A 27034-nucleotide genomic window follows, 5' to 3' on the forward strand; every position below is an offset into this window, starting at 1 on the left:
TGGTCGCCGCGCTCACTTAGTAAAAATTAAATATGGCAATAAACATCATGAAATCGTATTGTAGTGAAGATGGCAACATTACTTAATCTACATCGATCTATTTTGTCAACATGTCGGATAAGTTAGTGTTTTTGATAAAAATAAAATAATTTCTTATTAATAAACTCAATTCAATAGTTCAAAGTGTTCATTTCGAATAAGCATTAAATTTAGTTGCATTTGAATTAAAAACATTTGCCTAATCATAGTGTTGTTGTGAGAAAAACATACGTATAGTCAGGTCAATTTATCCATGTGTTTGAATCGTACTTTTTTTGCAGCGAGGACTTATTAGGCGAAGATTTAGGAGATCACAGCCTCGCAGATTATAATTTGGGTAACGACGAAGAAGAACAGTTGCTGGCTGACGATTACGACGGTGCGAATTCACAAAACGTACCGTCGGCAAGGGGAACAGCTTACAGAGAACAAATTGATGTTGTACCAACTGATTATGCTGAACAAAATATTGAATATACCCAGGTAATGCTTTAAAAGTATCTAACCCTCGAGTTTTTATGGTTTTCAAGAAGTATTTTTTCGTTGTTTACACATTAGTTTGTAATCTTGTTATGAGCTTTGGGTGGCTTCGATATATGTAATTTCTTAGAAAGTATGATAAACCAAAAGAGAATGTATGTATGACACTTGCGAAATCATTACTTGTCAGAATTTACAAAGAAATGTACGAAAATTATACAAAATAAGCAAAATATGCCTGCTTTGTATGAGATTTTGTGTTTTCAACAATATCTTTATGCTGCTTATCACTGCTTTATGTTGCTAAATAGAAATCTTATAGTTTAATTTTTTGTAGTTGATCATTTCTTCTGTGAAATGTTTTAATTTTGATAAATAACCTTAACATATAATAAACTGAACATTATGATTAAATGTTAAGTGCTTTATTTAATACAAAACATAGGTTAGTTTTCATAAACAATTGAAGTCAAACTATTATCTATACTATAATATTATTAAACTGAAGAGTTTGTTTGTTTGAACACGCTTATCTCAGGAACTACTGGTCCGATTTGAAAAAATTCTTTTGGTGTTAGATAGCCCATTCATCGAGGAAGGCTATAGGCTATATATCATCACACTAAGACCAACAGGAGTGCAGCAACGCAGGTGAAACCACAGAGCGCAGCTAGTATAAAATAACAGTGATTCACATCTCATCACACAAATAACTATAAACAATCAAATAATAGTACATAATCTCTACAATTTTCAGCCTGTACAATATGCAGCACCAGAAGCGGAGTGTGTTGTGCCGAACATAGTAGTGGAAGTGCCGAACACACGTCCAGAGCATTCCACATACGCACCGTACGAGCCTACGTATGAGAGGGAACATGCTGTGCCTCCGCCTATTGTGAGTATAGCTTTAACATTGAACTTATTTGAAACATAGTATGGTAATTCAAAAGGAGAAGCTTAGAATGTAATTGAGAGGCGATTTGATAAGGTTATGGAGCTTTTATGTATTTTTGAGATTTAATTTGTCTAGTTAAAATATGTATATGTATATGGCGCAAAGGATGACATCAGTAATTACCGGCCAATAAGCTTAATGTCGAATGTGTACAAAATTTTTGCAAAGGTCATTTTGGGCAGGATATGCGAAAAATTAGATGAAAGCCAACCAATAGAGCAAGCAGGATTCAGAAGAAACTTTTCTACAATAGACCACATTCACACACTAAAACAGATAATCGAAAAGTATAACGAGTTCAACAAGACATTGTATATAGCTTTTATAGACTATGCTAAGGCATTTGATTGCATTAGTCATAAAGCAATATGGGAGAGCTTAGGAAGGCAAGGTATACCTGCTACGTATATTAACATTATTAAGAATATATATACAAACAGCAAAGCAAGAATACAATTGGAAGCCTTGGGTAAAGAATTCAGGATCAAGAGAGGAGTAAGACAGGGTGACCCAATGTCGCCTAAGTTGTTCTCAGCAGTCTTGGAGAACGTCTTTCGTAATCTGGACTGGGAGCATCTGGGCCTCAACGTAGCTGGAAGAAAACTAAACCATTTAAGATTTGCGGATGATCTTGTTCTACTGGAAGAAAATCCAAAGACACTAGGGAAGATGATCAAATCTCTAAATAAAGAGAGCTCGAAAGTGGGTTTAAAGATGAACATTACAAAAACGAAACTGATGACCAACTCAGTAATGGATCCCATCATAATCGAAGATCAACAAATAGAATATGTCGATGATTATTGCTACTTGGGTCAGATAATCTCCACTAGAGACCAAACAACCAGAGAACTAAATAAGAGGATTGCCAATGGATGGAAAAGATTTTGGTCTCTAAAAGAAATTGTAAAATCAAAAGATCACAGCATGGCAATAAAACGGAAAGTCTTCAACACCTGTATCCTTCCATGCATCACCTACGGCTGCGAAACATGGTCCCTTACGAAATACCATCGAGATAAATTAGCAAAGTGCCAGAGAAGCATGGAACGGAGCTTGACAAGAACCAAAAGGCAAGATCGAATAAGATCGAAAACAAAACTTACCGATATCCTGGAAAGAATAGACCTCCAAAAATGGAGATGGACCGGCCATATGTTGAGATCTAGACAAGAAAAATGGAGCCAAATTGTCACCAACTGGTATCCAAGGGATGGCAAGAGAAGTCGAGGACGACAACATATGCGCTGGGAAGATGAGCTTAAACTTACCGCAGGACCCAAATGGAGGAGAGTCGCCAAAGACCGGAAGCAATGGAAATTACTGGAGGAGGCCTTTGCCAGAAGGCACACTGAGTTGAGAGATATACTTTAGTGATGAAAACATTATAGCCAAAAAATAGTAGAAAAACCATTCTCACCCAGTCAAAAAGGCTAAATAAATAAATAAATAAATAAAGTTAAAATATGTATATACTATAATTATTATCAGTATAATACCATGTAGGTTGTACCACGTGACGTCGAATGGTGCAATTCTATTGGTCGATATTTGGGTCGGAAAAATAATCATTGATAAAATAAAACTGTAGAGACCAAATCTATATATATAAAACTCAAAGGTGACTGATATAGTGATCTATCAACGCACAGCCCAAACCACTGGACGTATCGGGCTGAAATTTGGCATGCAGGTAGATGTTAGGACGTAGGCATCCTCTAAGAAAGGATTTCCCGAAATTCTTGCGGAAACGGGGAAGAACGGGGATGCATGTACAAAGTCGTGGGCGGAAGCTAGTAATGAATAAAATGCATTTCATATCTGTCCAAAATTTAGTCTAGTTTTTGTTAAACTGAGTGTTAACAGTTGGGGTACAAATGTAAATTTATTACATTAAAATTCTTTTAAAAGTATAAATATAAATATTCCCTTGCAGCCAGCAGCACCAATGGAGTCTCCACAAATTGTTCCATCAGAAATGGCTCCTCTAGCTGGTAAGTACATTATTATTAAATGTATTATTAGCTTCATTAAATCAGCCAGACATTATATTATATAGTTATGTTGTTCAAAATTTTGTCGAATGTAATAATAACAACTATAAAACATTTTTTCTGCAATCTGTATATGTATAATTATATTTGTAAAGTAAATTGTAATACTGACATGATTTAAAAGAGCAACTATGGAGTTTCTTGCCGGTTCTTCTCCATAGATACTGCTTTCCTAATCGGTGGTAAATGTTAAAAATATGTAATGACGTTTCGAAAATGCTTTTAGAAGAAGTCTAATTGAATAAGTAAATGTTTGTGTTTGTTGAAAATCTAATACAAAATATAGTAATGTTTCACTGCAAGCATTCTATCAAAAATAGTATCTACTTATCCATATTTCTATATAAAATTAACTTGGTAATTAATTGTTACGTTTTTATTTTTTAGGAGATCTGAATAGAGAGAGATTCACATCAGAACGGCCAGTGGGGTCACAACGGACCCCACAAATTAGGAATATACCGGATTCTCTAGGTAAGCTGTTTTTTATTTATTTTCCTTAACCCATTGACCACCAAGCGGCCCAATCGGGCCACAAAACAATTTTCTATTGTGTCTGTGGTTCCGGGGCTGAGGGCTTAAGGGTGCTATTACGGATTTTTACAAAAACACGCTGTTTTTCGGTACCATTTTAACTTAAAGCAATTACACGTGAGAACATAGTAATATCTTAATTTAAAGATAATATATTCAGCTCTACGTTCATCTTATAAAAATTGTACGACGTTATACAAAATTGTCGCTGAAATACGATTTTCCCAGCACAATAATCGCATAAAATGCAAAAAAATGGGGTCTAAAACGGTACCATTTTAAGAAAAGTAAAAGCCTAATCTATCTTCTTACCTATACATTATTGAGGGATATATAGTCCTTTATAGATTATGATAATTTTTTTGTATCTAAATCAAAATTTTATTTCAATTATTAGCTAAATTAAAAATACTTGTCGATTTCTTCATACATTTTGCTCTCGCGGGTCGTCAGACCGCGCTCAGAAGCGCTCTTGGAAGGACGGGTGTATCGCTCCTCGTCCCAAAAATAAAAACGAATAAGAAAAAGATTATTGTGCGTGCACTGTCGTTTTCGTGATTTGAAATATTTGATACTTTATAAGTAAGAGTAAAGTGTATAAGTTTCATATTCAAATTATTTTTAATTTAAAATTACGTTGACTGAGATCCCCTTTTTTATGGGTTGTTGAACGGATTGGTGGGGTAAAGCAATTTGACAAAACTTAAATCCAAAATGGCGCCGACGAAAATTTTACATCTTTTCGTCATGGGTGTCATTTTCATGGTTTTTGGGGTAGCTATTAACGAATATGAGGTCAAAACTAAAATCCAAGATGGCGCCGACAAAAAATTTACATCTTTTCGTCATGGGTGTCATTTTCATGGTTTTTGGGGTAGCTATTAAACAATATGAGGTCAAAATGAAAATCCAAGATGGCGCCGACGAAAATTTTACATATTTTCGTCATGGGTGTCATTTTCATGGTTATTGGGGTAGGTATCTATTAACGAATATGAGGTCAACATTATAATCCAAGATGGCGCCGACGAAACTTTTACATCTTTTCGTCATGGGTGTCATTTTCATGGTTATTGGGGTAGCTATTAACGAATATGAGGTCAAAACTAAAATCCAAAATGGCGCCGACGAAAATTTTACATCTTTTCGTCATGGGTGTCATTTTCATGGTTTTTGGGGTAGCTATTAACCAATATGAGGTCAAAACTAAAATCCAAGATGGCGCCGACGAAAAATTTTACATATTTTCGTCATGGGTGTCATTTTTGTGGTTTTAGGTGTGTCTCTTTAAATGATGTATCTCTTTAAAATTATTTTTAAGACTGTCCCACTCACACTCTGTATAGGTTATAGCTTTGCATACGCTAAGTACGTAACAAATACTTATAAAATGCCAGGTGTATCTTTTTTTTCAATTAGATTAATTCATAAAACTCTTTGTGTACACCCCGTAAATGCAACCCGCCCAACTTTGTCACCCGCACGTGAGATATCGTTTAATTATGTTTTCATAGACAAAATAATCACATTAGCGAAACGGTATATGCCGGCTGCACGAAGTTAGAGAAGAAAACATGGATTTTCAGGAAAAATTTAGCAAAATTTTTTTGATGTAATTTTGTTGTTTAAGTATTTTTACGTGATTAGGGTATGCAAAACTACAAGTCCCTTAGCACTTAGTATACCGATAGTGGGACACCCTGTATAGTCAAATTCTTATATACTACGAGAGAGAGAGAGAGAGAAATAATCTTAAAGAGCATTGAAATAAATGTTTAGGAATCGTCGTTGGCGCCATCTTGGATTTTAGTTCTGACCTCATATTGGTTAATAGCTACCCCAAAAACCTTGAAAAAGACACCCATGACGAAAACGTGTAAAATTTTCGTCGGCGCCATCTTGGATTTTAATTTTGACCTCATATTGTTTAATAGCTACCCCAAAAACCATGAAAATGACACCCATGACGAAAAGATGTAAATTTTTTGTCGGCGCCATCTTGGATTTTAGTTTTGACCTCATATTCGTTAATAGCTACCCCAAAAACCATGAAAATGACACCCATCACGAAAAAAAGTCAAATTTTCATCAGCGCCATCTTGGATTATAGTTTTGACCTCATATTCGTTAATAGCTACCCCAAAAACCATGAAAATGACACCCATGACGAAAAAATGTCAAATTTTTCGTCGGAGCCATCTTGGATTTTAGTTTTGACCTCATATTGATTAATAGCTACCCCAAAAACCATGAAAATGACACCCATGACGAAAAGATGTAAAATTTTCGTCGGCGCCATCTTGGATTTTAGTTTTGACCTCGGGTAATAGCTTCCCCAAAAACCATCCACATTTGCAAAATATGTGTTTGCTCCTTAGGAAAAGTTCAGATTTCCTAGGTAATGTGACGAATCTAATTTATTTAATTCGGACCGTAACTCGGAATAACATACATATAACATACATACATATTTTCTAAGAATTGTATACAATGCCGGATTTAATACATTGCCGGTAACATAATAATATGTATGATAATTCTTAAAAAAGTACATATTTTAAACATTTCTTAAAAAGCTTCTAGATATTGCAAACAATTCCTAGAGGTTTTGTAAAACACACACTTTTTTTAAAGTTAGTTACTAACATACTTATCACAATAATTGTACCTACCTAGTTACTAATAAAAGTATAAAAATGAATTTTTAAAATTCGTAATAAATTAAAAATAATAACAAGTATGAAGATGGTCTATAAAATGGAATGCGCTATGTTTACGTGAGCGTGATGTTCCCACGAACCACGTGGCGACGTTAGATACCTAAATTTGAGTAACGCAGATTTGTGACAGCGTCCTTAATGTGGCATTGCTATGTATACATATAATATATATGGGTGAATCAATTTTTAAAGGTCCCGATCATAATTTTCAATCATTTTTTTACTTAATTTTCAACATTTTACTATTTCATTTAGAAGATAATTCTTCGTAGATTAAGATTATATAAGCAGCAGTGATGTTGATTAAATACATTTGTGGATTTAACTTCACGAACCGATCTATTCACGGGAAATAATGTCCTTTGGACAACTTACACAATAGTACTTTTTTAAATGTTAAATTCCCTTAAGAATTAAAACAAATTCTTCTAATATTAAATAATAAATAATATTTTGATATTTGATCTATTTACACCCAAAATACGAAATATTTTTATTAAAATTGAAACGAATGATGTCTTTTGAACAACCAAATAATGTTTCATATATAAAAAAAGTTTCAGTAAAAGCGGAAATAGTGATATTTTTTACAAAAAAACTATTAAGGCGAGGTTGTTACGTATCGTATTATTGATTTTACTTAATTAAAATGAACTGATTCTCGATAAAACTGAATGAATGAAGTATAATGTGATTTTCATATGGGGACATCTTAGTTGTAGTAGTAGCGTCTTGATTTTTGAAATGTTAAAATTACAATTAAACTAGACATAAAATCGCGTAATAAAAATGTGTTCCCGAAACAGCCGAGTAATAAACAAAACATGAACTATTTAACTGTTAAAGTATAAGTTTTATATAATTATTGTCCTAGGGACAACCAAATTGTCCATGGTACAACCACTTTGGTTGACCAAGTGACTGGTTGTCCGCGGGACGTTTTTTAAATTTTGAGCCGCCAAGCAAATACTATTGTTATTTTATATATTAATCTCAGCTCACACTAAAATATAGACGAAAGCGCATCTCGTGTAGTATAATTGATAACAATGCATCAAGTACTTACGTTTTAATCACAGTTGTCTGACGGACTGACAAAAAAGCCACCCCACACTCACCAACAACGCTCGGACGACTGTTGCAGTGATTTTATACAAATCAAAGTGGCGTTTGAGCCCGACAGTTAATTATTGTGTTTAGCTTGTTGTTTAGGAATCTACCGCGCCATATGTGTTTTGGTTTCATAACTAAATTACGGTTGTCTGTGAGACCTGTGTCATGTAGGTGATTTATGGGGACAAAAGTAAAATGCCTGAAAATCGTATTATATCCAATAAAAAAAAATGGTTTGTATGTTTGGATGTCAATAATTATGTACTGAAACAAGGAGTGTATTTGGTATTTATGGTCGTGATAGTATGTGTTCGTGATGCGAAGTTTGTTAATGTATTGTGGCATGGGGACAAATGTGATAGTACTGGAAAATTGCATTTAGTCCCTCGACAACCATGAAACAACGCACAAATTAATAAAACAAGTAAAATATTGTTCGCAATAATGCTAGAAAATATTAAAAGGAATATAATTAAAACGAATTTAACTCTTTATGATTTCATGTTTATTAATTATCCTTCAGGGACATGATCCGTACACGTCGGACCAATAAAAGTTGATCGACCCATATACATTATACATATAATAAATCTGTAGAAGGGTCAATTCTGTACATTGAAAATATTGAAAAAATAAATAGCAGGGGGTGTTACTGGATTGATACCAAACCCAAATATGTGATTAAAAAAATTGTTGTCTGTCTGTCTGTCTGTATGTGAAGACATCTCGTGAAAACTAACGGTTCGATTTCAATGAAACTTGGTATAATTATACCTTATTATCCTGGGCGTGAAATAGGATACTTTTTATCCTGGAAAAATACGTAGGATAAAATAAATCTTAATTTTTCAGTTTTATCTCCTTAATTATTATAGGCCTAGCCGTATTTGGGAGGTGAATAGATATTTATAAGATATCATTGTCGGAGTTACTCAAAATGGATTAATAAACCATCCACGCGAAGACCGACATCCGTGCGGACGGAAGCTAGTTGCTAGTAAATACTTATAAATAGTCATTGAGATAATATAACTACGTATGGAGGAGACACCATGAACAAAATCTGTGCGCTATTTTTTTGCTCTAACTAAGTTCTAAGTTTTAAAAATTATTATCTAGTTAGGTAAGTACCTCACTAAGGTAAGTACCGATGAAAGTTATTCCTTTGCACTTTTCCGTATTATTTGTGCAATATCGTAATACACACGAAGGCATATTTGATGCGTTTCACTTTAAAACAAATAAAAAATGAGCGTGCAGTTACGCCATATGGCGTATGTTGAGCGTAACATAAGTGATGTAGGCGGTGTCGTCTACATATGTATATCTCAATGGTCCTAATAGGAATTTTCTTATATTATAATAATAATTTCCAGATAAAGTATACGTGCCCCGAGCTGGTCGGGGTCGCGGTGCGTGGCGGCCGCACAGACACGCGCATCCATATAGACGGAATAATATGCAGTTTCGGGTGAGGGGATGTGTTTGTTTGTTATTTAAATAAAGTCAAAGTTTAGTGTGGGAAATATCTGTTGCATTATTGTAAAGTTACCTGTGTCAGTCATTATAATTAAGTGTTATTTGAAATCTGCAATTTCAATTTTTATTTATGCATTTAAAGAAATAAAAATATTTATTTCAAGGACAGAAATAAGCAGTTTTCCTTTATTAAAAAGCACTCATTTATATTTTATTGTTGAGTGAGTTGGTCGAGTGAGTTGAGTGTCATATGACACAAAAACGCACAATATTAACATAATTTCTATCACTTTCAGGCGAACTTCGCTCCCCGCCCGTCATTCCCCCCTCCCCGCCACAGTCCGCCCCAAATGCGTCCCGAAATACCGGAAATACGTCACGAACCACCTCAAGATAGACAAATACAACCGGAAATACGGCCAGAGTTCCAAAACTTCCAAAGATTTTACCGTCCTAACATGGAAGAAACGTTCCCAAACCAAAACTTTGAAAGGCCAATGTTCCCGGTATATAGACCGTTTGTGCCCCGGGAAATTGTGCCCAATAATTTGCCCCAAGTCATAAGGCAGCCGTTACCAGTGTTGCCTGGTAAGAACGTGGAGCAGGAAGTGAGAATGTTGCCAGTTCTGCCCCCGAATCTGCCCCCGTTGACGGGGAAGAAAGTGCTCATCAATCCGCACTTTAAGGGCAACTTTCAGCCGCCGGTGGAGGGTGAGTTCTTTTTTTTTGTATTTATTATAGGAAAAAAAGATTTTTGTTATTGTCAAAATTTAATAAGAAAAAAGAGCGTGCCGAGTACGTGTCAGAAGTGAAACTTCTTTGGCAAGATTGAAACATACCAAAATCGTCGCCTTCCTCTATGACTTCCTCTATGACAATGATGCAACCTTGAAATTTTACGCTTAAGAAGTTTCGCTTCAAAAGATTTTGGTAATTGTCAAACTTTTGTAAAAATGTACTTAAAAATTGGTAATTTCTTGTACTATTTAGTATTTATATTAGTTAATGAATATAATAAATTAAGTTACAATTAACTGGCAACACTAATATAATATGAACATGTGTGTAGGGTTGCCAGCGTACATTCCGACGCGCATACAAAAGACACCGCCCCTAAGCCCCACGCTGGAGCAAAAATTCGGTAATTTTAATGTATTGCACGATTACAAATGATTAACTCCCGAAAATCGAGATAATACAAAAAAAAATGTTTATATACCTAAATAAAGAAATTAATGTAATCATAATGCTTTGAAAGAAAGAGATGACAATATTTGCTTTAAAAGGCAATATATTTTTAAATTAATAAAATAACAGAAATTGTATTACTTTGTAGAATATTTTTACATGTTTTGTTAATCTTTATAATGAAATCTATAAATTAGAATGATTTCTTCACACTGACATATCCAATCTATATCATAGTAAGAAAAGTATGGCAATTTTTCATTTTAATCAAAAAACTTTTAGATAAATAAAATCACTGATGATTTCCAAAGATTATTTGTGGAGTTAATTATTAATATGGAAATATTGCTTAGCACTAGAATGTTTGTGATGCACTTTTGTGTGGTTTTGTAGCTTTTTGCGTAGTGCTTTTATACTAAGTGATGTTACGAATACCTAATATTATAAATTATAATACTCAAGATAAAAAAATACATTGTAATAATTATATACTTAACCTTCATTGACATCTTTGTATCACATTTGTCCACTTGAAATAAAAAATAAATGATGGTTCGCAAAAAAAAAAAAACAGACAAAAAATACATAATTACAGGGCATATTTAAACATCAGCAACTTGAAACAAAATATAATGGTACAGCCTATTCAATAAAATATTGAAAATGTTCTTTAATAAATGTTTTTGCTACTTTGAGTTCGTTTATTTGGAAAATATAAACAAGTTTTTGTATTCGTCACATTACTATATTAGTTGTTATATTGTTTTATTCTTAAATATAAACAATAAATAGAAAGTTTGCTGTGTATATGTTACAGTCAAAACCCTGAACCAGTCAATAACCTTATTGACCGGTAAAATTAGTCAATAAGGGGCCATCCATAAAGTACGTCACACTAATTTCATGAGTTTTCCTTGTCACAGGTGGTCACATTTCTTTCAGAGGGTGTCGGTCAATAACCTTATTAACTGATTTTGTCAGATAAAATCATTCAGTAAGGATATTAACCGACGCCCTTAGCCAATAACCTTATTGACTAATATTACCGATCAATAAGGTTATTGACTGTTTCAGGGTTTTGACTGTAGCATATATAATATATATTGTATAATAAGTGTTTTTCATTGTTATATTATGTATTTTATGCTTTATACAAGGTGTCCATTATATCATAAACAAACTGCGTGCTTTATTCATTTCAGCCACAGAGTAACATCTTAAAAACAGTTTATAAAAAAATGCAAACAATTTAGTGGCAAAGACAGTAATGTTTATATTTAAAAAAAATATGTAATATGTAAAAAAATTGTAAAGTTATAAGACATGGATACTCATTACATAGACCGCCTCCTTGGTACAGTGGTTGACGCGTGAGCGTAGTACCGAGGCGTCCTGGGTTCGATTCCCGGTGGAGACGAAGAAAAAAAATGTCTTGGTCTAGCAGTGCACACAGAAGGCTGATCACCTACTTGTCCCTAAAGAAAATTGATCAGTGAAACAGATGTATGCATAATGCATCTGTCCCTTACCCCTACTTCACTTATTACATATCCATAAAATATATTGAATAATGACAAAATCAGAACTTACTAAAGTTTAACAATATAATAAGGTGCGCAACCCACGCTTGGCCAAAATGTTACCCTCATGTTATTGTTCTAATAATTATGATATATTATTTTATGAAAATAAAACTATATTCTATTAAACAGGACCAATAAAAGACATAGACGACGCAGCAGAAAGATTCATAGCGGAACAGAGGAGTGCTCTTGCTAGAGCCGCTAGTAGGAATCTGAGGAGATCACCGCAGAGGTATGTGTTTGGTGTATTTTTTGTTATTAATATTGTAAAGAATAATGTTTTTTTTTTATTTAGGATTGAACTGAAAAAAATGATTTTTAAAATTATCTGAATTTGCATATGATTATTTGTGATACAAGGGGTTAAAAAAGTAAAGTATCTTAAAACAAGAATGGATTATGAACTCACATTTAAAAAATGAGTAAAAATTTAAAGAAAAAAGTTATTTTATCCTGTCTGGGCGTTTCAAATACATAATACATGATATTGTAAATGAAATCTTCAATATCTAATCTTCTCTTCTAAATCTTCTTATCTCTTCTTTTCAGATACATAGAGAACACAACAATAGAGATAGAGAATGAGCTAGCTCGTTCAAGACGCAATGACGACGAATTATTGCGAAAACAAGAAGAATTCATACATGCTAATCGCGCTGGATTGAGACGAAGGTGAGATTTTTTGGTTTGATACTTCACGACGTTAAACTAAGTAAACGATTTTGATAATTCTTTGTTTATTTGAAAGCTGATGAAATTTTGTTTAGTTAGTGAAAATGATTTTTAGGTTTTGTAAAAAATATATATTCAAGGTTTATTTTAAAAATGCACATTATTATGAATATTTATTTTTATTACAATTTAAATTTATAAAAGTATAAAAGGCTACATTAAAAATCCATTCAAGCCTATTTCTTCCTAATTTCCGTTGCTCGGCAACTTGTATTTAGGAATAACAATACTATATTGATGATAATAAAGTGTTTTTCTAACAGACATATTTCTTTCAAACTTTGTACACTTATCAAGAAGCGGTGGCAATACACTAAAGATAATTTTTTTAACTATATTAATTTATACAATTCTATACTTCAAGCGTAGAGTGAACAGGTACCTTCTAGGGAAGCGCGTTCCATCTTTGACCACATCTCAACTTAACATCAGGCAAGATTGTGGTCAAGCGCTTCCCTATACCCAATTAAAAAAAAAATGTGTGCGTGTACTAGAGTACACACGTAAGAAGTGAAACTTAGGGATAAGAAAAAGTTGGCGCGTAACGCAAAAATGTTACGCCTACAGCGTAACGCAAAAATTTCACGTCTACGGCGTAACGCAAAAATGTCACGCCTACGGCGTAACGCAAAAATGTCACGCCTACAGCGTAACGCAAAAATGTTACACTAAATTTTTGTCCAACCCCGATAAAGAAGTTTAACTTCAAAAAATAATAATAATATATCCCCCCCCCAGGATGCGGTCCCCGTCCCCCCCTCCCCGCCGCTCCCCCTCACCCGTGCGGGAACATCGCCGGGAAGAGAGACGGACAAGACCGCATGATGATGAGGTTAGTGGTGATGATGATGATATTGTGATGTGATAGTGATGATATAGGGCATGGTGCTGATACACTGAAACGCAACTGGATAGTGGTGGGGGTGGTAGTTGTGCACACTGTTACCTATATTTAGTGTCACATAGTGAGATATTAGCGACATTTCTGATATTTAGACACTTAAGCCCACTTGTGTCAAAACTTTGAGTTAAATAAATAAACCGAGGCTTACTAACGATTTTGAATTTGAATTTTTTTTAATTAATATGACATTAATTCGTTTCATAATGAGACAACAATTCAACATAAATAAAATCTTACATAATATAATTTAATTTAATTTATTGCATTTATGTAACAGGACAGTGAATACAGAAGGAAAGTGCGCGAACAAGAGTCGCTAAGAGAGAGAGTTTTGCGCGCGAAAGAAGTTAGGAGGAGAAAGAATGCGGTCGCGCTGCAGAAACAGTTGCAAGACAGGTATAATATATTATGTATATTAGTTACTAGCTGTGCCCCGCGGTTTTACCCGCAGTGCTCCGCTCCTGTTGGTCTTAGCGTGATGATATAATATTATATCCTATAGCCTTTCTCGATAAATTGGCTATCTAACATTGAAATAATTTTTCAAATCGGACCTGTAGTTCCTGAGATTAGCGCGTTCAAACAAACAAACAAACTCTTCACCTATATAATATAAGTATAGATATAACTACCTCCTTACAAAAAAAATTTCGCTTTGCAATGGATTAGTCTCGTTTTTATGATTGACGTTTCATGTGAGCAAGAGCAAAAGCAGTTATGGTAGAAAATGGTAGAAATTTATCCATTGTTTAAATTTTTATCAGTAAGGCCGTGAGAATTTATACATGAAGTATCTTACAGGGAGCGTGAAATCAAAGACAAAGATAAGCCAAAGGACGAACCGAAAGCAGTTATAAAAGATAAAGACACAAAAGATACAAAAGATAAAGAAAAAGATAAAGATATAAAAGAGAAACCGTCAAGTACAAAGGAAGAAGACACGAAACCGGACACGACGGAGAAATCTCCGGAAATAGAGAGAGTTACAGTGAGAGTGAGAGTGGAAGAGAAGCAGAAGGAGAAAGAGAGAGATAGATCTCCGTTGAGAGATGAGGTTGAGGTTAACTCTACTTGCGGTGAGTTTTTATGTGATTTATTAATAAACTAGATTTCCGCCTGCGGCTTTGCCCGCGTTTTCTAAGGAAAACCCGCATAGTTCCCATTCCCGCGGGATTTCCGGGATAAAACCTATCCTATGTGTTAATCCTATTTACCCTCTATATGTGTGCTAAATTTCATTGTAATCGGTTCAGTAGTTTATGCGTGAAAACCATACATAAATACATACAGACCTTTCCTCTTTATAATATTAGTGTGCCGTCAGCACATTGCAGTTACTTATTAGATCAGGCATCATGTAACATTAATATGTATTGTGTCACTAATTGTACTTCAGCCGTAAATTGGCTCCAATATAAAGAGGTTGTCAATCCGTTGTTTCATTTCCGCTATCCGAAATACATATATAAAGCCGCTACAATTAGTATAGATAAATGATTGTCCATGAATTGTTCGTTAACAAACATATTTAGTTAAGATTTCTTTTTTTTGTATTAAGTTACAATTTCTTTTATCAATGACGTAAAAGTGTAATTTATCATCAAATTCAGCAATTGATAATTTTCAATTACACGTGTCAGAAGTGAAACTTCTTTGGCAATATTGAATGATACCAAAATCATCGCCTTACTCGTTGATATTGCCATGACGCGACCTTGAAATTTTACTCTCAACGCGCCTAAAGATCACTAAGATTTCACTTGAACCATGGTTTCATAAAAAAAATGTGTGCGTGTACTAGTGTACACACGTAAGAAGTAAAACTTCTTTATGACCTTAGTTTTCAAAAAATAATTTACTATATGCAACTTTACAGAAATACGTCGAATCACGCTTGGTAGGGATAAGAAAAAGATGGCGCGTAACGGAAAAATGTCACGCGTAACGAAAAAAATGTTACACTAAATTTTTTTTCCAACGCCGATAAAGAAGTTTCACTTCAACAATGTTTACGTAATTTCTTCTTTACAGAAGCCCTAACCCCCCCACGGCCAGTGAACAGTACAACCCCCCCATTACCGCGAACAACGCACGACAGTGATGATGATCTGGATCTAATACTGGGTGATATAGACGGGATATTATCTGATGATGAAGATACAGGACGGTTTAAGGATGATAAGTGAGTATAATTTGTTTCTATTCAAAAAAAAATTGCATCAAAATCGTTTCAGCCGTTTTGTAAGTGCAGGGGAAAAACGCACGTTCTCTAAAAGTTTTATCAAAATCGGTTCAGCCGTTTTATGTGTATAGACACACACATGAAATCGAAATATTTTGGAGACCACTAGTGAGTGGGAGAGATATGTGATGGGTAAGTGGGAAAATAATAACAGATCAACATGTTGCCTATTAAAATGGCTCTACTATAATGACAATTCACATTGTTTGGTTTATAATGGGGAATATTCATGTTTTTCTTTTTTGTCTTAAATTAATAGTTTACTATTTTATAACGTAGAAAAAAATATTAATGGGCTTCAAAATACTCTAGATATTTTTAAAAATGAAATTCAAAACTTTTAAAAAATTTAAGCAGTTCAAACGCCGCCATTGTGCGCGCGCTTTGCGTGACGTCACATGACACGTCCAGTGGGTGTTTACCTTAGTGTTTACTATGGAGTGATGAATACAATGTCGTATCAGATGACGTCACATTTCGTTCGAGCTGTGGTGGCGCGTTTTGGAAGTTTGAATTTCGCTCCCTTATTTTGCACTTTTTGAATATTATTTTAGGGGTTTAAATAATAAGTAAATAAAAAAAATCCTTTTCATTATAATATTACGATAATAAGTATTCGAGAAAAAAATATTTTAGGCCATTTAAAATTTTATGCATATTCCCTATTAAACTAATTAATAACAATATGAAATTTGGATTTTGCATAAAATAATAAACTTATTGAAAAAATTGAATTCAATAAAAAAAAACAACATATCAAACTATACCCTTTTACAATATGTATTAGTTTAGAAGCAATGATAAATAAAAAAAGGTAATTAGCATTCCGGGAATTTCACATCGAAATTTCCAGAATATAAAATATTTTGCTGAAAGAAAACGTTCCTTTATATTTAAAAAGAAATAGAACTACATTTACAAACGTTTAAATTTATAATGTTTTTAATTTCAGAACGGATTCAAGCAAATCCCAAACGGATCTCCGTTCGAAGTTGCCGCCGAAAAATGGCGACAAAAAAACGGGCAGACAAAAGATTACGTTCACTGCAAATGAGGAGAAAAAGAAAGGTAAGTTAATAATAAATGTTTTCTTTTATAAATGATGGTATACTAGTAATTCGCCCTGGCTTCGGTCAGTTTGAAAAATAAAAATTATTAAAATATAACTTATAGAGTCTATGTTATTCAGAAATAATGTAGGGTAAATTTTCTCTTCTAAGGGTTGTTGTTGTACATAGGTTATGTACTTACATAGTTTCAGTGTATTAATTACAAATGAAAAAAATATATTTCCTCTTCTATACATATAATAAATCTTTAGAAGGGTCAATTCTGTACATTGAAAATATTGAAAAAATAAATAGCAGGGGTGTTACTGGATCGATACCAAACCCAAATATGTGATTAAAAAAATTTTTGTCTGTCTGTCTGTCTGTATGTGAAGGCATCACGTGAAAACTAACAGTTCGATTTCGATGAAACTTGGTATAATTATACCTTATTATCCTGGGCGTAAAATAGGATACTTTTTATCCTGGAAAAATACGTAGAAAAAAATTAATCTTAATTTTTCAGTTTTATCCATAGACGTTTTTCACATGTAGAACCGCGATCACACGTTGCGTATTATTATAGGCCTATCCGTATTTGGGTCCAATAAATATTTATAAGATGTCATTGTCCGAGTTAGTCAAAATGGATAAACCATCCACGCGAAGACCGACATCCGCGCGGATGGAGTCGCGGGCGGAAGCTAGTTATTAATAAGTTCTGGAAGTCAATGGGTGGCTTTCGACTATAATTCAAAAAGTCGAAGATTCAAGACTGAAATAATGAGGAAAAAAATGGAAACAAATATGATTTATAAATAAGAATTAATCCATACTAATATTATAAATGCGAAAGTAACTCTGTCTGTCTGTCTGTCTGTTACTCAATTACGCCTTAACTACTGAACCAATTTGCATGAAATTTAGTAAAGAGATATTTTGATACCCGAGAAAGAACATAGGGTATCAAACCTATCCTATTTCTCGAGGTAAAAAGTATTTTACCCCGGGAAATATGATAGGTTTTATCCCGGAAATCCCACGGCAACGGGAACTATGCGGGTTTTTCTTTGACTGCGCGCGCGAAGCTCCGGGTGGAAAGCTAGTGATATAATAATTGAATTCATTTGTTTACAGAGAAATCACCAATACGCAGGACTATAGTGACAAGTTCTACGAAAAATGTGGAAACCGAAAAGAAAACTGAAAAGGTGAGCTACAAAATTTTAAATTACTATAAGTTCAGTGGTTAATGTCTCTATTGAGTAAGGAGTGTCGGTTCGATGCTATAGATTCGAGAAAATTATTGTGAAAAGATATTTTTGAAGTGAAACTTCTTTAGCCGCGTTGAAGGTAAAATTTCAAAGTCGCGTCATGGCAATACCGTCACGCCATGTGTAGTAAGGCGATGATTTTGGTATCTTTGAATCTAGCCAAAGAAGTTTCACTTCTGACACGTGTGCTCGGCACACGCTCTTTTTTTAACTTCTATCCCCTTCAAAATAGCTATACGAAAGTTGGGTAATTTGCCCGAGAGATAAATACGAAAAAAAAAGAGTCAATAACATTATTGTTAACGTTTGCAGGTAAAACCGCAGGCCGCAACCAATACGACTGCTAAATCTAGACAACGGATAGTTTTCGATGCTAAAAAGGTATTGTTTTGTATTGTGAATTAGTGTAATGTTTTAAATTCGTCTATTTGAAAATATGTAGATTTCAATATTTCTTTAAAAGCATAGATAGATAATCTATACTAATATTATAAAGCTGAAGAGTTTGTTTGTTTGTTTGTTTGAACGCGCTAATCACGGGAACAACTGGTCCGATTTGAAAAATTCTTTCGGTGTTAGATAGCCCATTTATCGAGGAAGGCTATATATTATCACGCTAAGGCCAACAGGAGCTGAGCAATGCGGGTGAAACCGCGGGGAACAGCTAGTGCATTTATATTTGTATTTCCTCATATTTATTTCTTTGTCCTTTTCCATGTTTATTTATAGTCAGTAAAAGTTTAATCATTTAAATTTTAAATGTATCATTACCATCATACACACAGGCACAAACAGAAAAAACTGAAGACGAGAACGCGCAGAAATTCACCAACCGCCGCGTAATACTACAGCGTAAGGGTGACAAAGAGAAATCTGTCTTTTCGCGAATCGACCAGAACGACCCCACGAAACCGAACCCCGGAATATTCAGTAGAGCGTTCAAATCCATAGGCACTGAACGTATAGTCCGAAACGACACTATACAAGTCGTTGACAGGAAGGAATTGTCATCTGACGGCCGTAAAGTGGCATCTGACAGCCGAAAAGTCGCATCTGACAGTCGTAAAGTGTCATCTGACTTGCGCAAAGTGTCATCTGACGGGCGTAAGATGTCTGACGAGCCAGAAGTGGAATATGAGAGCGGTTCTGATGATGAAGGGGTTACGAAGCCAAGGGAAGTGGGTTTGAGTGCCGCGGTGAGCAATTTGCCGCACGGCATGACGGACACGAGATTGCGGACTTTGGCCGGCGATTTTGTACAGGTAATACGCGTTTTGGTTGGCTGTGTCTAGATTGTGGTTACATGTATGTTAGTAGATATTTTTTAACCGACTTCAAAAAAAGGCTGAGGTTATCAATTCGGCCGGTATGTTTTTTTTTTATATGATAGGTATGGGATTGAGTTGTTAATTTGGGAAGAATGTACGTTTGACTAGGGAGATTTCGTGATAGGTGTGTAGTTTTTAGGTTTTTAAGAACAGGTATGGAAGTAAGTTGGTAAATTAATTTGAGTAGAATTTTTTTTACAGAATATTCATGACAGATGAAATTTTATTACGTGATCGTTTTTTTGAAATAATAAAAGTAAAATCAAGGTAAAATCAATCAATCTTCAAAATAGTACTTAGTTTAATCTGCAAATAGAGCCTATTCGCATAAAATCAACTCGATTTATAATTATTTAAAATCCGTTCAGTCTTGTTATTATTATTATAGTAGGTACTAAATTAATTTTCTGTGTATTATTAGGAAGAAAAAAATTTCAAATTTCAAATTTGAAACAATAATAACTAGATATATCACTTGGTTTCACTCGTTATTTATAACTAGCGTTCCACCCGTAGCTTCGCCCGCGCAGTCAAAGAAAAACCCGCATAGGTCCCGTTCCTGTGGGATTTCCGGGATAAAACCTATCCTATTTCCCGGGGTAAAAAGTAGCCTATGTCCTTTCTCGGGTATCAAAATGTCTCTAAACCAAATTTCATGCAAATTGGTTCAGAAGTTAAGGCGTGATTGAGTAACAGACAGACAGACAGAGTTACTTTCGCATTAATAATATTAGTATGGATTATATATTCCATGGGTTCGAGTCCTATATTAATGCTGTTGGTAAAATTAAAACTTATGATCAAGAAGTAAGAATTAATTGTGTAATATTTTTTTCTTGATTTTAATGCATTAAAACAAAATAGCTGCATTTGTAAAATATTATGAAGAAGCAATAATATAATATTTATACAATATTTTTTGAAAAATGTAATACATATTATACTTGCTTAAGGCCTGCGACCTCGCCTACTTTGTCTAAAATTTAACCGATGTATATTTAAAAAATATATATATTTTTTAAATATATTAAAAAATATATATAAAAAACCGTAATATACCATAACCATAAATAGTTAAAATATCGAAAGACAGACAGACAGCGCGAAGCGAATTTATTTTATACTATGTAGTATAATTGACATATATTTTTTTTTACAAATTTCTTTGAAAACTGCATTTAATTACAATCTAGACACATTTAAAATTAGTATAATTAATATAATATGTTATATTATTATCTATGTATGTATGTATTTCGCACATAAGTTATGTAATAAATCAATGTTTGTATTTTATAATAACCATATAAATTAATTGTCAATACATGAATTGCGGCACTTTAAAAAATAATTGTTTTTTTTTAAGCGTCCCCTTTAATATACATCGTTGTTGATGTAAAAGTGACCAAAGATTAAGGAATTGTAAAATGTATCGTATTGTATCATAGTGTTAGTGGTTTCTTCGTAATTTATGCTTTCTCTGAGAGGCAGTAACATATAACATTTAGGAATAGTAAATACTGTGTACTATTTATGTTGTAAATGTAATGTGGGAAGGCTCATCTTTCAACATTAACCTAATATTAGGCATGGTATCTAATTTTTACTTTTTTTACTCCAAATGTAATACTTTCACCCCTTTAAAACTATTACACCTATTTGAAGTCACCTTGCAAATAACAATATTTTTACACTAATTTTATTGTTATTCAATAAATTTGTATGAAATGTTTTATCAAAACTTTGAAATTTGAAAAATTTCTTAGACGCGGGTTCGAATCCTGCCTTGTGATCGATTTTTTTATTCTTTATAAATTTATATTATAAAATGCAAACATTGAAACATATTCTATATATTATTATACAATAGTTGTTAAGTTCTTATTATAAGATTTTTTTTATAAATACAATTACAGCAAAAATGTCCTATGTTGAAAATATAAATTTGTCTATGTATCATTTAGCATTTGTCACTTTTAAATAATTAAATCATCATTTTCCAAAAGTATGTTTTGTAGATGTTATAGAAATTGTTTTTTAAACTTAAAAAGTACATTAATTTTGAATGTATAACGTAATATATAAGATTTTGATAAAGAAAAATGGAAAATACATAATAATGTATAATTTACAAGAATTTTATTGTAATGTTTTACTATTTTTTTTTATTTTAATTGTTTATATCAATGAATGTGTACTTTAAAATCTAGTCAATTTTGATTTTTTAGTCTGTGATACAAATCCTGTGATATTTTATAAAAATACATTTTTGTATTACAAATTATATTTTTGTATTTATGTAAACGTATGTACATGGTATTTTATAATCTGTATTATTTTTATTATTGTTGAGTATACAAATGTTAATTTTAACATCTTTGTATAGTGTAAGAGACTGATGTAGTCCGAGAGACTGCTATATTTTTAAGTGTCTAGTTGTAAGTGTATAGTCTAAGAGCTAACATAGTTTAAGAGTATTATAGTATAAGAGCCTATATAGTCTGAGAGCTGGTGGAGAAAATACATCGGATTACTGTTTGCAGAGTTTAATATTGGATAAGGAGGAACGTACAGCAAAAATAACGTTCAAGACGACAAGTGCAGCTGAGAATTTTAAGAAGAAATTCAATAACAAGATGGTCGCCGCGAGCAGGCTTACTGTTGTATTGCAATAAATGATTTAATTATTGTATGGGGTTACATTATTTGGTTGCGATCTATTGTTATTGTGTTAAAAATTTTTTTACTAGCCATAATGTAAATTTAAACAGAATACAATTTTTTTTGGTTTTTCTGATATCGGGGCTTTTAATGTAGTACATACTGTTCATTAAGACAAGACCAATCTATGGAGTGATGGAAAAATTATATCAAAATTAATAAAAAACAGTAAAAATAGCGATTTATGGCCTGTACCCTCATAGGCCCGTGTCCCAACAGTGGGAATTTTTTGACGGAATAGTGCTATCTCTCTCGTTCATAAAGTCATTTGTATGTTTTGTCACTCATAAAATTATAGTCCCGAATATAGGAATACTAAAATATCCATACTAATATTATAAATGCGAAAGTAACTCTGTCTGTCTGTCTGTTACTCAATCACGCCTTAACTACTGAACCAATTTGCATGAAATTTGGTTTAGAGATATTTTGATACCCGAGAAAGGACATAGGATAGGTTTTATCCCGGAAATCGGAAAGCTAGTCTTTAATATGTGCCTCGAATTAAATAGGTGCTTGTTAAATTTCAGGAAAAAAACTTTTAACTTTGTATATCAAATACGTAGTTACATTTTTTATGTTTAGTTTAAAATAGTATTATAATTTTGTATGGTAACATATTGGTCACAATTTTTAATATAAATACGAGTGTTTGTTATCTTTAGAAAATAAAATATAAGGATGTACTTTCTTTACTAAGGCAGTAAATATATTGATTATTTTTTTATGATTTTTCATAACTTTTTTTTAGATATAATTTCTAGCGTTTCCCTAATAATAATAGATCGGAACCAAATAAATACTGAAGATTAGAATTAAAAAGTTTGTTCTAGTACTTTAGATTTGTTTTTAAGTTCTAATAATAAATAAATATTGTCGCCTTGTTATTTGGCATTTTTACATTGAATGTATTACAATATCGTAGGTAGTATATTAAAAAAAAACTTTTTTTTAACTAAATAACTAAATGGAAAACTGTTACATAGCATGTCGTCTTTAGAGGTTAATTTTTTGCTTATAAAATGTTTAAAAATAAGGTTCGTATGGAAATTATCTCGAAAATTATTTGCTTGTAGTAAATTTAGTTTGTTTATGCTGTTTTTTATATTGGCTAAAATAACTACCGAATTTAAAAATTGAAATAATTCTTAGATACTAAGCAGTGTGTATTGTATAAGATTTTGATTTTAAAAGGTGCTTGTTAAAATTCAGGAAAAAAATTTTGCATTGTATATCAAATACGTACATTTTTTTTTAATTTTTAGTTTAAAATAGTATTATAATTTTGTATTGTAACAAATTGGTCACAAATTTTAATATAATAACATATTAATATTCATTTTACTCAACTAAAAATATGTTTTTACTTACTGTGTAAAAAAAATGTAGAACATTCTTTACTATAGTTTTTTTTTTTTGTAAAATTTGGTTATAAATCTACTGTGTTATTGTTAAAACTACTCTTTGTAGTTTATCTGCGGTACAAATTCGCATTATTTCACATTTTGCGATGATATATTTAAATTAATATTATGAAAAATCCGGAAAAAAAATTCCGGTCACTCCTACTGTTCCTTACTTACATTTTACTTTAAACAATGTAATTCTTATAAGATCTTTCGTTACTGGCTACATTGTATTAAAAAGCTTGAAAAAATGTAAAAAATTATTTTAAATAAAATGGGTACCTATTAGTAATGTTTGTATTGATAAAATAAAACTTCAACCTACATAATATAATAAAATTCACAAACCTTGCTTGTATATTATAATATATTATTTACTCTGACTCAATTTTGTAGTGTATAAAAATTTTATAAGATTGAAAAGCAAATAAGTGTTTCAGTTTAACTTATGTTATTAAAATGTAAAAAAAAATACACTTTGCCTACAGCATTATCAAATGTTATTTTATATGTTCAACAAATAACCATTTATATGCGAATGTGTCTTTTTATAGAAAAAAAAAATTATCATTTCCCATTTCTTTTTGTGCGAGATATTTTTTAATTATATAACAACCTAGATATTTTTAATTTACTATAGTATATAGTTGTCATAAAGGTTTCCTTTTAAAATTAATATTTACCTATAAATTGTTCATTATTTTTAAGTTTATTACTAATCGATAGGTAAATTCCTTATTTTTTAAGCATTAGAGTCGAAATTGCATTGTATTTGTAGTAGAACTGCATTTATTTTTATTTCTCAACTTCTAATCAGTTATTTTGGTTTGTAGTTATGAAAAACACAGTTATGTATTTTGATCCATGTTATAAGGAATTTAACTATCAAGTTGTTCTTAGATACCATTAAGGTAAACATATAAAACTTAGTTTGGCTTCGACGAATAAATAATGTCATACCCAAAAACTGTTTGTTATTATCTCCTCTAAGATCTCAAATAAAACGACAAAGATTGAAATAATTGCATTTTTATTTTAATATGTTGATTTTTTATGAATAAAATGATGAATTTCATGTGTGCATTATTTGTTACCTTAAGTGAAATGACCAATTTTTAAAATTATTGTAGTTCTAAGTGTTGGCGAATTTGGTCGATAGTTGTTAATATCATTTTACACGTGCAATAAGACTGAATTTTTAATAAATGAATTTTAAACCTATTTATTGTTTTATTTACAAAACCCTTTTTGTACGGAAAACACAACAAGCTTGTATATTAGTAGATATACATACCTACTTAAAATTGGTTCAGAGATGTGTAAACTATTTGTGGATTAAAGAATAAAGAATTAAAGCCTTCCTTGATAAATGGGCTATCTATAACACCGAAAGAATTTTCAAATCGGACAGTAGTTCCTGAGATTAGCGCTCTCAAACAAATAAACAAAATCTTCTGCTTTATAAATTATAATAATACCTAATACCTATACATTAATTTTTCTCCCGCATACGCATAGTGAAGGAAAATTTCATTGGCAAGTTCATCAAAAGTAATAGTAGGGGAGCCCAGGATGCTAAATGTGGATTTACTCGAGCGTCACGGGAACCTATTAGAATTGGTAGATTAGACCATAGCGAGAAAAAAAGGTCCTATAATGTTTTCACTTTTAGCGGTGGGGAAGGGTTTTTTGATTTTTTTTAATTTAAAAAAGAAAAAAAATGGCTTGGAAATACTCAAGCGCGTTAGATATTGATATTTTGCATGCTCCAGGACATCACTGAAAAAAAGTATACGTTAATCTGACGATTAAAGTGGCGATTTAATCGCTATGAAGAAAGGGTAAAAAATTAAAGTAATATTATTCGAGCGCGTCAGATTAATATCTGGGGGGGTTAATTACAATATAAGAAGTCCCCATTTCGCTAATCTGACGATTCGAGCTCAACCTTAGGGAATTATGGATTATTCAAATTTTCCAGCGGGGCCCCTGAGCGCACCCACCAACCATAACTGCTCATATTGACTAGAGGTACTAATGAATAGCTAAGGTACCGTCCCTAATAGTAATCTGACGCGCTCGAGTAAATCCCAAAATCCCCTCTTGGGCTCCCCTACTATAATAAATCTATGCCATACTTACCTACTATTTTCTTAACACAAATCATGTGAAATAAAGCGCAAAAACTCTCTCGCATACCTAATACATTTTAGTGTACAAAAAATTGTACCTACCTATACAAGATTACAAGGTATTGATTGTACTGCTGTGTCGGACTTCAATTTGTCGGAGCAGTGCGGACGACGCACCAAAACATTTTTTGTAGACGTAGGTACCTATTATGTAGGTAAGTATAAATTATGCATTATGAATTAATATTTAGCTTTCTTCCCGCTTATTCAAAGGAAAACTGCGACGAAACCTTTCCTATTTCCCTTCTCAGGTCTGATTTCTAAACCACCTTTGTACCATTTCATTCAATTCGGTTCTGAAGCCATTTCAACAATTTCGGTTAGGTAGGTACTTAGGTACTTGCATTTTTACGAATTCGCATACGCATAAGTTTAGGTACTTATGTTACGCATTACTGTGTAAGACGGCATTTGCAATTTTTTTCCATATTATACTTAATACTATGTAGGTAAGTACCTAGTTAATTAATGAAGAACGATCAGTAGGTACGGGGAAAACTAACAGAACATTTATGCCATAATATGCAGATTGCACATAAGAGTTAATGGGCCCTGTAGTTTGGACCTATGAAAAATAAAACTTATCTAGTAGGTAATTTCTATCTATTTTTCTATTCTATCGATAACTAATATCGATTCTGAACTTCTTAATTAATGTTAACTACTTACTATGGAACATGATGTATAAAACTTGTGATAAAATGCTATGAAAAAGAAAAATAATATCTGTTTACATCTAATAGTAGAAAGAAATCAGTAGAAACTTATGTACCTACTTTAGTTATCTTTAGGTAGGTACTTTGAGCTTGTTAGGAGAAATGTACCTTGCTATCATGTATCATATTCAAGTTTCATGACTTCAAGAGTTTATACACATAGATAATATGTACCATTTTTTAGTTTTCATCAGGATCGAACCCAATTTCTTTGTTCTAAATGAATTAACTAAGCACATCATGTCCCGGGAAAATGCATTTTGCACATTTATTTCACTGACTGATATTTTATTTCTGGCAAGAATTCCATAACAATAGTGCT

The 27034-nt window shown here is 32.5% G+C and overlaps 1 protein-coding gene across 2 annotated transcripts; it reads left to right on the top strand.

The window, feature by feature from the left end:
* The first annotated feature begins 71 nt into the window (after positions 1 to 71).
* LOC123703303 (TRAF3-interacting protein 1-like) lies at positions 72 to 22817 on the top strand. Of its 2 annotated transcripts, XM_045651253.1 has the most exons (19): positions 72 to 121; positions 321 to 522; positions 1277 to 1417; positions 3414 to 3471; positions 3919 to 4005; positions 9275 to 9369; positions 9674 to 10088; positions 10447 to 10518; positions 12278 to 12380; positions 12698 to 12820; positions 13619 to 13712; positions 14062 to 14180; positions 14586 to 14860; positions 15816 to 15966; positions 16979 to 17094; positions 18213 to 18286; positions 18662 to 18730; positions 19135 to 19611; positions 22221 to 22817. In XM_045651253.1, exons 1-19 carry the CDS (start codon positions 111 to 113, stop codon positions 22350 to 22352), a joined length of 2814 nt encoding a protein of 937 aa, XP_045507209.1. In that variant the 5' UTR covers positions 72 to 110; the 3' UTR covers positions 22353 to 22817. The 2 variants fall into 2 exon arrangements, with proteins under 2 accessions (XP_045507209.1, XP_045507211.1); XM_045651255.1 differs by lacking the exon at positions 10447 to 10518.
* The last annotated feature ends 4217 nt before the right edge of the window (positions 22818 to 27034 follow it).

The sequence above is a fragment of the Colias croceus genome, chromosome 25 (genome assembly GCF_905220415.1).
Source record: "Colias croceus chromosome 25, ilColCroc2.1".
Classification (NCBI taxonomy): domain Eukaryota; kingdom Metazoa; phylum Arthropoda; class Insecta; order Lepidoptera; family Pieridae; genus Colias; species Colias croceus.

Coding starts and splice junctions, on each gene's coding strand:
- LOC123703303 (XM_045651253.1), top strand. Junction 9,370..9,673: donor GGAATAATATGCAGTTTCGG/GTGAGGGGATGT, acceptor TATCACTTTCAG/GCGAACTTCGCTCCCCGCCC. Junction 14,861..15,815: donor TGAGGTTAACTCTACTTGCG/GTGAGTTTTTAT, acceptor TCTTCTTTACAG/AAGCCCTAACCCCCCCACGG.